Source organism: Crocuta crocuta, unplaced genomic scaffold, assembly GCF_008692635.1.
Source record: "Crocuta crocuta isolate KB4526 unplaced genomic scaffold, BGI_CrCroc_1.0 scaffold195, whole genome shotgun sequence".
Lineage (NCBI taxonomy): Eukaryota > Metazoa > Chordata > Mammalia > Carnivora > Hyaenidae > Crocuta > Crocuta crocuta.
The window spans coordinates 40,197-50,512 of NW_027530515.1; the positions used below are offsets into that span (position 1 = coordinate 40,197).

A 10,316-nucleotide genomic window follows, 5' to 3' on the forward strand; every position below is an offset into this window, starting at 1 on the left:
CTTCTCACAGCCCCCTCCCACCCCCTCCTGCAGAGTTTCATTTAGCGACTGAAAACCTTACTGGATCCAGGAGAAGAAGTTGGCACTCGTTCTGGCGGCGTTTCTGGTCCGGATGGTGGAGCTGGTGCTGGGCCCATCGAGAATGCTGGTGCTGGCCCCACCGTTGGTGCCACTGCTGACGCCAGCCCTCCAAGTGGCTCTCCTGTTGGCACGGTTGCTATTCAGAATGTACTGATGGTATCTGGCCCAGAACGCGAAGGGAATCCTGGCCCAGGCGTCGCCAAAATCTCCGTCCTCATCCCAGCTCAGGAGCTCCACCTGTATGTCATCCCAGCTCCACCGTCCAATCAGGGCTTCGTCCCCGATGTTCATCTGGGCCCTCATCTGGGCCCTGGCATGTTCCTCAGCCATGTCCACATCCATCGTCTTGAACGCATCATCCACAGCCTCCAGGAAATGAGCCTTCCACTCCCGGGGGTCTCGGTTCTGATTCTGCAGTAGAGCGACAGCAACCATCCAAACAGCTAGCCCACCTCCACTGAGCACCTGCTTCCTGCCATACACCCTCCTGGGCTCTGTGCATAACCATTACACAAATAAAGACTGCTGGAGTCCGACTCTCCTGTTATTCTGGGCCAGCCCAGGGGCTTCACCCTTCCCTCCTGCTTACTACGTCTGTGAACCTGTGTCAGTGACCTACTTAGGAACCTGTCAGTATCCTCAGTGGACACATGGCAAGAGAAGGCTGTGACCAAGAAACAAAGAAGGTACGGCAAAGACCAAAACCCAGACCCCACCGCCTGGCCCCAAACAGAGGCTCTCTATTACCTGGGCAATGAATCGCAGCACCCTCATCTTGCTGGTCTCGTGGCGGGCTCGCAGGCCCCAGAGGAATTCATACTCGGGTGGGCTGCTATTGGGGACCTTCTTGTATTCCAGGTACCTCAGGGCAAGAGGAAGACAAACGTTTGCTTCCAGCCAGTGGCTGTTGTTGCACCAGTGGCTCCCAGGTGGCCCCTTCCTGGCCACGATGCTGCAGCTCAGCTCCCGGGGGAGGACGGTCCCGACCTCAAGCCCATGCCTCACTCCCGCGCTCACTCCCAGCGTTTCTGCCTCCAGGATGGAGGCCTACAAAGCCTTAGGCCGCCAGTCCTGCCCAGAAGCCACGTGGAGGTGCAGGGCGGGACACCTGTAGGGTGCCGCTTGTCACAATGAACCCAGAGTCCTGTCGGGTGTGTTGCAAACAGAGGAGCCATTTCTTCAGGCCCTCTGCTCTGAGCACACACCAGTCCATGCCCTGGCGGAACCCCGGGACGGCCCACCACAGAGAGCGACTGGAAAGGGAAGAGCAGCACACTCCGCCCATAGCCCTGAAGGTGTGTGCGTGTGTGCATCTGTGTGCCTGTGTGGGCGCGTGCGTGTTCTCCGAGGACCGAGGTCTAGGTGGGCCCTAACCAGAAAGCCAGGAGGGCTGGGCTCTCGGACTGAATGGGGCGCTTACCCGCGGGGGCCACACTCAGACTTCTGCCCTCTGAGCCCCCTGTTCCTGGGATGGAAAGCAGGGGGAAATTCTAGGACAGCCTACAGGGCAGGTGCCAAAGGGCATGGTGGTTGTAACACACCCTGCACCATGTTCTCTGTCAGCTCGTACTCCCTTTCCCCAAGACAGAGCTGGATCTCTACTCCCCGCCAACATTCCATACGCCACCCACGCTCACCCCAGAGACACCTATCCCTCTGTGCTAAGATACGGGATGGGGCATGGCTGCTCAGCCAGATCGGCACACAGGGAATGCACGAGTGTGAGACAAAGGTAACCCGGCCAATACTTACTTCTGCTTCACAAAGTCCTCTGTAATGAGCTTCCTCAGATCGCCGAGGAATGGGTGCCTCACCCTGAGGGCAAGGAAAGGAATCCATAACTATGAACAGTGGCAGTGTGGGACACGTGGGCGGGAGCACTCCCCAGCAGGATCGAGAGCTGCCCAGCCTCTGGGGCATCCCCATGGAGGCCTGGGGGGGCAGCAGGGTCCACACGTCCGGGATACCCTAGGCAAGGGTTTGATGGAACCCCTACATCTGATGGTATCTCTTACGCCTCATCTGGGGACGGAGAGGGGACATGGAGCAGCGAGGGGCTGAGAGTTCAGGACCATTTCCCCATGCACCGTGCCAGAGACCCTTTGCGTTCTACCCGGTCCAGGACGTCCGCTCCCCTGGCACTGGGCCACCAGGCTACTGCAAACCTGGTGCCACTGGTGCCCAAAGACAACACTGAGGGGCGGGAGTCGAGAGCCCAACCATACCCAGGGCGCAGTCCCATCTTGCGAAGTGCCTCCCAGAGGACAGCTGTGAGGGGAGATGAGATACAAGAATTTCGCACACAAAGCTGAGACTCTGGGCGACCCCCCGGCTGCAGGTCCAGCCACTCACCCTCGCTGGCACGGTTGCCATTCATGAAAATGACTCCCAGAATCACCAAGAGGAGGCTCAGCCTGGGAGTGTCCTTGGTCCTAAAAGGTGGAGAAAGAGGCATCCTGTCCGGCAGGCATTTGCCCGAGGGACTAGGGCCGCTTCACCCAACTAGCCTTTCCCAGATGGCTGGGCTACAGAGCAGTTCTTCCCACTCTGCGCATGGCTTGCTCTCTGACCCAGAGCATTCATTCCTCTGTCTGAGGCTGAATCACTTCACGCATCCAACGTGGATGCTAAGAGCCCCTTCCAGAGTTGCGTCCACGACAGGGCCAGGCAGGGAGCAAACGCCTGGCTTCCAGTGTGTTCAGAGGAGGCATATCCAGACCTTTCCTGCCCTTTGAACATCGGGAATTAGACTGGACGGGAAGCTTCCTTCGAAGCCCCAGGACCACTCTGCTAAGCCCAGGCCAGGCACATAGCAGGAAGGGGCAGGCAACGAGGAGCCTGCTTTCCTAAAAGATGGGGTGAGGAGGTGGCCGGGGTGGGGGTGAAGCCCTGAGAGCAGCCAAGGCTTGACCCCAGGCTACTTCCCCTTTCACACCCTAATCACCAGGCACCACTAACTGTGGCTGAGAGCTGTGCCAGGCACCGAAGCCCTGTTTTCCCGTTTCTCCAAGAGGAAGGGGGAAGCACCAGCGAGGAGGGCCACAACCCTCCTGCCCGCCCTATCTTACTTTCCCAGGAGACGAGCTGAGGAATCACGTGTGCACACGAGAATGTACAGGTGTTCTTCCTTGTCAATTTCCTTCAGGTGGATCCCAAACTTCTACATGGCAGAGAAACCAGAACAGGAGATGAGAAACCTATGCCGCCCGTCCCCCAGGCAGTCCCTCAGTTTCCCGTCAGAACTCTCCCTCAGCCAGGACCCCAAAGTCACATGGAAGCCTGATGAAGACAGCCTACAGAGGAACTGCCCTGTTCGAGCTCTGGTGCTGGCCAAAGCAACAGGACCCACTTCAGGGGACAAGAGACATTCAAAAGAGCATGAAGGAGAGGAGCCTGCGGGGGAGGGAAGCATGCGGTGGACACTCCCAGGTGGAGAAGCTAGAGAGGGCTTCCAGAGCAGGCAGTGCTGGAAGTGGGCCTCAGGGGGCTGCAGGGTGCACGGCTTCCCTGTGCCACAGGGAGCTGCCCCTGTTCCCTTGCCCACCTTTTCCAGAGTGTATGTTGCTCGTTCAATGATCTCAGGGAAATGTTCGTCGTATTCTCGGATGACATCCTTCATCATGTCTACAGGAGGCGAGAGGTGGAGAGAGCACCAGGGATGAGCAGGGGCCAAAGAGCTGCAGCCCCTCGGCCAGCCTCACTGAGGGGAGTACAGTCAGACTCCCGGATCCCCGAACTGTGCAAATGGGAGCGATGAGCTGCGCACGCTGGGTGGGCACATGTGATGCGAAGCCTGCAGGGTAGGGATGGGGACGGGGGAAGGGCAGAGCTCAGGGCGGGGGCTCAGGTTGCCCACCTGAGCGCTTGATGGGGATCTTCTTGTAGTCCTTAATCATCAGATATTTCACCAGCTTATTTGCCTGGAGGAAGAGGAGCACAGGGGGAGATCAAGGCATGGCTGACCTCCAAGAAATGGCCCACAGGGGAGGAGAGGAAGAAGACGGGGGAAAGGCAGATTTCTTACCCTCTCTTGCAGAAGGGTCACGTTGCGGGGTGGCAAGCACAAGACGTGTCTTGAGGGTACCTGGGACCTCAAGACCATCGGGGGCCGAGGAACCATACGAGCCCGCACGGTCATCGGAGGGTGCGATGCTCTCCAGGTCGGTGGGACCGCAGGAGGCTCTCTCTCCTCCTCACTGCTCTCATATTCATCATCCAGGTGCTTGGACTGTAGCGTTAAAGAGAGGAGAGACCCAGGGCTACCAGACTCACCGTGCAAAAGTGCGCAGCACACGTCTTAACCAGAGGAGGTACTTGGAAATAAGAGTAGTACAAACAGCGCATGACGTGTGCTGAGTGCTTACTACGTGCCTGGCACGGAGCCGACCTCTTCTCCCGCCAGGCCTGAGGGTAGAGACTTCGTGGGGTCAAAGCATGCTAGCAAACCTGTGTTGGACCAACATGCACAAGCTAACAGAAGAGAAGAGAGGAGGGGAGGGGAGGAGAGGAGGACGGAGCAGAGAAAGGAGAGGAGCAAGGGGGTGGTGCAGCCAGCAGAGAGGTCTCACCTTCTTGGTCCTCTTGCCTCCCATCCTGACCCAGGGCTCAGCACTGTGCTGGGCAGGGGCAGCTGCACCCTCAGGCTCAGGGATGCTAGTGGCCATCTTGGTCTTGGCAGCAGCTGCTGTCACAGCATTCTGAGGCTCCACCCACCGGGTCTTGGCAAGAGCCTTTCCAGACTTGGTCGTCTTGGGCCGGGTGGCTGCCCCCTCCCTGGCAGGTGCTGCCTGGGGCACCCCGGAGGCGGCACTGGGGCCCTCTGTGGCAGCCTCTTGGGCCGGGGCGGGCCTCTTGGGGCGGGGGAAGGCCATGCCACTGACACCTGCCGGCTGGGTGAAATCAAACACATCATTCTGACCCAGGAAGGCTGTCTTGGGCCTGGTGGCATCCATCTCACTGGCACACGGAGCCTGAGAGAAAGCACAGGCAGTACTAGGGCCCTCAGTAGCAGCCTCCTGGGCCTGGGAGCCTGTCTGGGGCTGTGTGGACGCTGCTGGAGCCCCCGGGGCAGCCATCTCACTGGCGACTAGCATCTGAGAGATGTGCGGAGCAGCTAGGGTGGTCTCAGGGGTGGCTCCCTGATCCTGGGCCGCATAGGTCATGGGCTGGGTATCTTCTCCTGAAGCCTGGTCTGTGGCCACAGGGCGGTTGGTGACCACCTGATTGTAGGTGGCACGGGCAGCGGCAGCAGCGGCCCTGGCAGCACGGTTGGAGGCGGCCGCGCGGGCTACGTTGGCAGCATGGGCAGCAGCCTCATTGGCAAGTGTTTCTGGATCCAGCTGAAATGCCTCCATCAGAGTCCTAGCCAGCATAGGGTTTTCCAATTCCCAGGGCTCATTCTGCAAGGCCAGACAGAAGGGTAGGGGAAGGCAGACAGCTCTACATGCTCACATCATGCTTCCCTGTGCTGGCCAGCCTCCTCCTGGCGGCCAGCTCCCATCCCCCCCCCCCAACTCTCCCACAGACTTCCCAAACCCCCTTTCTCTGAGCAAGAGAGGGAACGCTGGTGAAGCTGGGCAGTCCTTCCCCATTCAACCCTCCCATTCACCCACCCCCCTCCCCGCCCCGGTCCCCAGCACCTTCACAGGGGAGAAGGCCCAGGGCCAGCAGGTGGCCAACAAGGAGCCTCACCGATAAGATGCGAAGGCCTGGACCCAAGCTCCCAAAGGCTCGGAGGATACGGATGTCAAAGCTGGTGAGGGTGCCATAGCCTCCAAAAGCACCAAATTCTTCATAGTCATTTCCTTCAACCATCTCTTCCTCCCCGACTTCATCGCTACCCTCATCCATGTCTTCAACGTTGTAGGTTTCTGATTCCATGCGGTAGCTTCCCTCAGCCATGCTAGGGGAGGGGGTCCCCAAGAAGAGAGCTCAGCCTGGGAGGGAGGGTGAGGCCTCTTCAAGGNGGCAGGGGGGGAGGGGGGAGAAGGGAGGGAGGGGGAATCTGTTGGGTTAGGTTCTGTCAGAGACGCAGCCCTAGGAGAGGGATAGCGATGGTCTCCCTGCACTTAAAGGGGAGTTCAGGAGGGGCACGCTCCCCATCCCAGCGGCTAGATTTGAATAGGGGGTGGACTGGTGGGCTTGGGTCTGAAGAGTCCCAAAGGGGGATGCATTGAGAGAGAGAGAAACAAAGGGCTTGGATTTCAAGACGAAGGGGGTGGGGGCAGATGACACGAGAGGGCTGAGACTACGGGGACCCCGGAAAGCTATGGGAAACTGAATCCAGAGACCCTCTGGCTAGGTCCAGGCAGGGGCGTTCAGCTGATGATTCAGGTCCGGGTTGGGCTCATACAGGAGCGCCAGGGGTGGGAAGGGTGGGGGTGGGGGCCTGGACTAGGTGAGGCATGAATTAGAGCGCTGGAGGTCTCAAACCCCAAGATCGCAACTCCAGGAAGGGGGCTACGGGGTCAGCTCTGTTGGAGTGATCTAGGAGTGGCTGGGGTGGAGGTAGGGCCTCTCTGCTCTAAGACAGATCAGCAGGGAGCACACGGGTCTGCTAAAGGGGTTCAGATCATGCGCTCCGGGGTAAGTGGGGCTCGGATCAGAAAGCCTGGGTCTCCCGGTGGAAGAGGTCGGTGCTGANCAGCACAGCAGCTCCGACCACCCCGCCCCTTTTCTCCGCGCACCCCCCGCGGCTGGGCAGCCTGCGCATGCGCGGACCCCTACAGCCCGCCCGCTTTCCCAACAAAAGCCCTCTCCACCAGGTCCCCAGTGCGCATGCGACTCCGCGAGTGGGTGGGCGGGGNCCCCTGACCTCAGGCTCGCGCACTCACCCCTCTGGGTGCAGTTCGACCACCCAGTCATCTACCCCCTCGGTGCCCGCACTTCTGCACAATGCTTCTCGTCCTTGCCCTCCCCGTTCCCGCTAAGCTCCTCCGGTGTGGTCTGGAATACACTATGCCTGGCTTCTCCAGCATGACCCCTAGGTCACAAACACAAAGGTCTCTAGCTGTGTCTCTAACTGTAACAAGGGGAGTGGAAATGGCCAGAGGATGCCAGTTGCCTTTGTGTTCCCCAGCACTGCGCATCTCTATGCCGCCCTNGTGTGTGCATCACAAGCTGTCTGTGCTGGGGCTTGTCTTCATCTCACAGCAGCCCTGGGAGGTGGCTGTCAGCATCCCCATTTTACAGATCAGAAAGCTGAAGCGCAGACACACTGCATGAACTAGACAAAGCCACAGAGCCAGTAAACAGAAAATGCAATCTGTGGGCCTGGGTCTTCCTGACTTCACACCCCATGTCCCAGTAGGGCTGGCTTGGGGACTGAACCACGCCCCCCTCTCCAGTTGGAGCACAGGTCCACCCCTCAGCTCTCCTGCCCTGCCGACACCTGTCCCAAACAAGCAAAGTTTGTGCTCTCTGAGACCCAAGCTCATGCTCTGTAGCCAGGACACAGGTAGAGACACCCCAGTGGCCAGCCCTTGCCTGCTCCACGCCTCCACGCGTGGGTCCATCCAGGTGTGGGAATTGCTCCTTGGGGTCCACTTCCCCGCCCCGACCTCAGGCCTCTTCGCTGTGAGTGGCACAAACACGCTGCCCCTGAGGCCTTCCTGGTGCCCACTGGAGCAGCCAAGACAATCAGTCACTTGTGTGTCTGAGGCATGGCAAGCCCTGCTTCAGAGTAAATGTTTGCCTGGGGTTCCTTCCAGGGCAGGGGCCTGGGGCAGCTGTGGTCTTGTGAAAAGAAACTGGGCTGGTCTTCAGAATTCCAGGGATGGGGTGCCGGGCCAGTCTGTTGCTAGCTGTGTGAGTCTGCTCAGGTCCCTGGACATCTCTGAGCCCGGTTTCTCAATATGCAACATGGGGAGCACAGGAAGCACGTCCTGGGGTTCTACCCAACCCAGTGCACGCTGCTCTGCTTCCAGAATGACTGGAAAAACTGCTTTGGAGGCAGACAATGCTATGTTTCCAACTCAAATCGAACCTGTGCTTTTTATAAAAACCATAGCGGACTTTTAGATTCGTTTTTATGTCAGCCTCTCCGGGACTCCTGGGTGTAAATGGAAGCTATTGCTAGGACCACAGCTTTGACTCTCCGGTGGCCAATATCAATTCTGACTGGCTGGCTGGCTTTCCTCAGCTGTTGCATAGCAACCTCCACTGTCAGCAGCCTGTGTCTCTTCAGCCTTTCCTGTATGACACATTTGTGTGNGCCTTGGCAAGCTGCTCAGTGCTAATAGAAAATACTGTGTTCCCATCTCAAACTGAACCTGTGCTTTTTACAAAAGCCATAGTGGGCTCTCATATTCGTTTTGTTTGCTTGTTTTTGCTTTCTTTCTCCTTTTCGAAATTGAGATATAATTGGCATATGACCTTATGTTAGTTTCAGGTGTGCAACGTAGCGATTCAATATTTTTATGTTTTGTGAAATGATCACCACGAGAAGTCTACTTAATGTCCATCCCCATACGTAGCTGCAACCTTTTTCTTATGATGTGAGCTTTTGTTACATTCGTTTTTACATTCAGCCTCTCTCTCTCTATGCTATATAACTATTTATACTAATATGCTAATAACTCCAAAATCTACAGCTCCAGTTTGAACTTCACCTTTGAGATCCAAATCCATATATTCATTCCCCTACGTGACATCTCGAGGGCTCCTCACAGTGAGTCTGTCTAGAACTGGTCACTTGGTATACCTACCCCTCCCAAACACTCACATTCCCCATCCCTCTTGTTTCTAAAACTCCCATCTTCACCATCTCAGTAAATCGCACCCTTATCCACACAACTACTCACTCCAGAAAATGGAAGCTAGCTACCACCACTCCCCTTTGCTCCTACACTGCACCCTGATGGGAAGACTCTGCAGCTCTCCAGAACTATCTCTCTGTGAGGCTCTCCCCTCCCTTACTTCCAGCAAATTCTAGTCACGTTGGCCTCTCAGAATTCACAACTCTGTCTCCTTCACTCAGGCTCTCCACTGGGCTCTGTTTGTGTTCCTGTGTTCGGTCTCCCTGTGCTGCAGCCTGTAAACTCTATCCAGGCAAGGAATTGGGGGAGTTGGGCAATCTGAGGGCTCACCCTGTTAGTTTCCTTTTTCTCAGGGATCGCTGTCTGCTGTTGCCTGCGGTGCCATGACATAAAAGCTTTAGAATATTTTTGGTTTGCAGCTATTTAGGTGAGAGAGTACACCGGGTTCCTGTTAAGCCATCGTGCCTCCATGATGCTTTTCTTAAATTTGATTTTTTTCTTAAATTTGAACTTTTCCCACTGAGCCGTAGGGTTTTAGGATACATTTCCTTGCTACACATGCATCTTATATCTACTGAAGCGCCTATACACAGATATTGCATGGTGTGTATTCATGACATTTTTCTTTCCAATCTGCTCCCCCAGGGCTTTACCCTGCCTCCTAAGGAAGTGGAAAACTGGAAAAAATATACACGCTGGAAAAAATACTCAGCACCAAAGGTAAGAATTACAAGGAACTCCTCATCAGAAACAATGCAAGTTATAAGAAAGTGGCGTACCATCATTATAATAGTGAAATAATAACTGTCAACTCAGACTATTTATATTCAATGGATGTCGTTTTAAAATGAAGTTTAATTAAAAGTTCTTTTCATACATACCAGTGTTGAAATCGTTCATCATCATTGGATATGCACCACAAGAAATATTAAAGGATGTCTTTCAGGCACGAGAAAAATGACAGTAAATATAAATATATTCTACACAAATGAATAAACAATACTGGAAATGCTAAATGTGATGATAGTGATAAAGTAATTATTTTTTATTTTTTGTGACGTTCTTTATAAATTAATTGAGAGCATAAACAGACATTCATAGCAATGCATTGTGGAGTATAAGTTATGTGGAATTAATTTCCTGGACAGTAATAGCACAGGTCCTAGGCAGAATATAAGTATACTATTAGGTTCTAATTCTACATGTGAAGTAGTACAATGTTAGTTGAAGGTAGACTGTGGTAAGTTACAAAAAAAAAGCATCAAATGTAAAACCTATCCAAAGAATTATAGCTAATAAGCCTATACGGGAGATAAATGGCATTATCATCAAATGCTCACTTCATTTAAAATGAGTCCTAAAAGGGAAGACAAAATAAGACAACAGATGAGCAAGTGGAACACAAATAGCATGATAGATTTAAATCCAACCGTATCGATAATGGTATTGAATGCAAATTGAATTCACCAATTAAAATGT

General features: G+C 55.0%; 1 protein-coding gene and 1 non-coding gene across 3 annotated transcripts in view; both read right to left on the reverse strand.

The window, feature by feature from the left end:
• The window catches only part of LOC144234113 (melanoma-associated antigen D4), a 6,369-nt gene extending 366 nt beyond the window's left edge, over nucleotides 1–6,003 (reverse strand). Inside the window, exons 1-11 of one of the 2 annotated variants that reach the window (XM_077767253.1) lie at nucleotides 5,773–6,003; nucleotides 4,650–5,480; nucleotides 4,106–4,309; nucleotides 3,938–4,001; nucleotides 3,626–3,705; nucleotides 3,150–3,241; nucleotides 2,434–2,513; nucleotides 2,307–2,349; nucleotides 1,834–1,896; nucleotides 829–943; nucleotides 62–492 (exon numbers count right to left, since the gene is read on the reverse strand). In XM_077767253.1, the coding sequence (XP_077623379.1) occupies nucleotides 62–492; nucleotides 829–943; nucleotides 1,834–1,896; nucleotides 2,307–2,349; nucleotides 2,434–2,513; nucleotides 3,150–3,241; nucleotides 3,626–3,705; nucleotides 3,938–4,001; nucleotides 4,106–4,309; nucleotides 4,650–5,480; nucleotides 5,773–5,982 (2,213 nt within the window). In that variant the 5' untranslated portion in view covers nucleotides 5,983–6,003. Of the gene's footprint in view, nucleotides 1–57; nucleotides 493–828; nucleotides 944–1,833; nucleotides 1,897–2,306; nucleotides 2,350–2,433; nucleotides 2,514–3,149; nucleotides 3,242–3,625; nucleotides 3,706–3,937; nucleotides 4,002–4,105; nucleotides 4,310–4,649; nucleotides 5,481–5,772 lie in introns of those variants that run through there. The other variant, XM_077767254.1, reaches the window with a different exon arrangement.
• Nucleotides 1,159–1,287, reverse strand: LOC144234117 (small nucleolar RNA SNORA11). Its single transcript, XR_013335868.1, has one exon. It is a non-coding gene; the product is annotated as a small nucleolar RNA SNORA11 (small nucleolar RNA).
• Nucleotides 6,004–10,316: the final 4,313 nt, after the last annotated feature.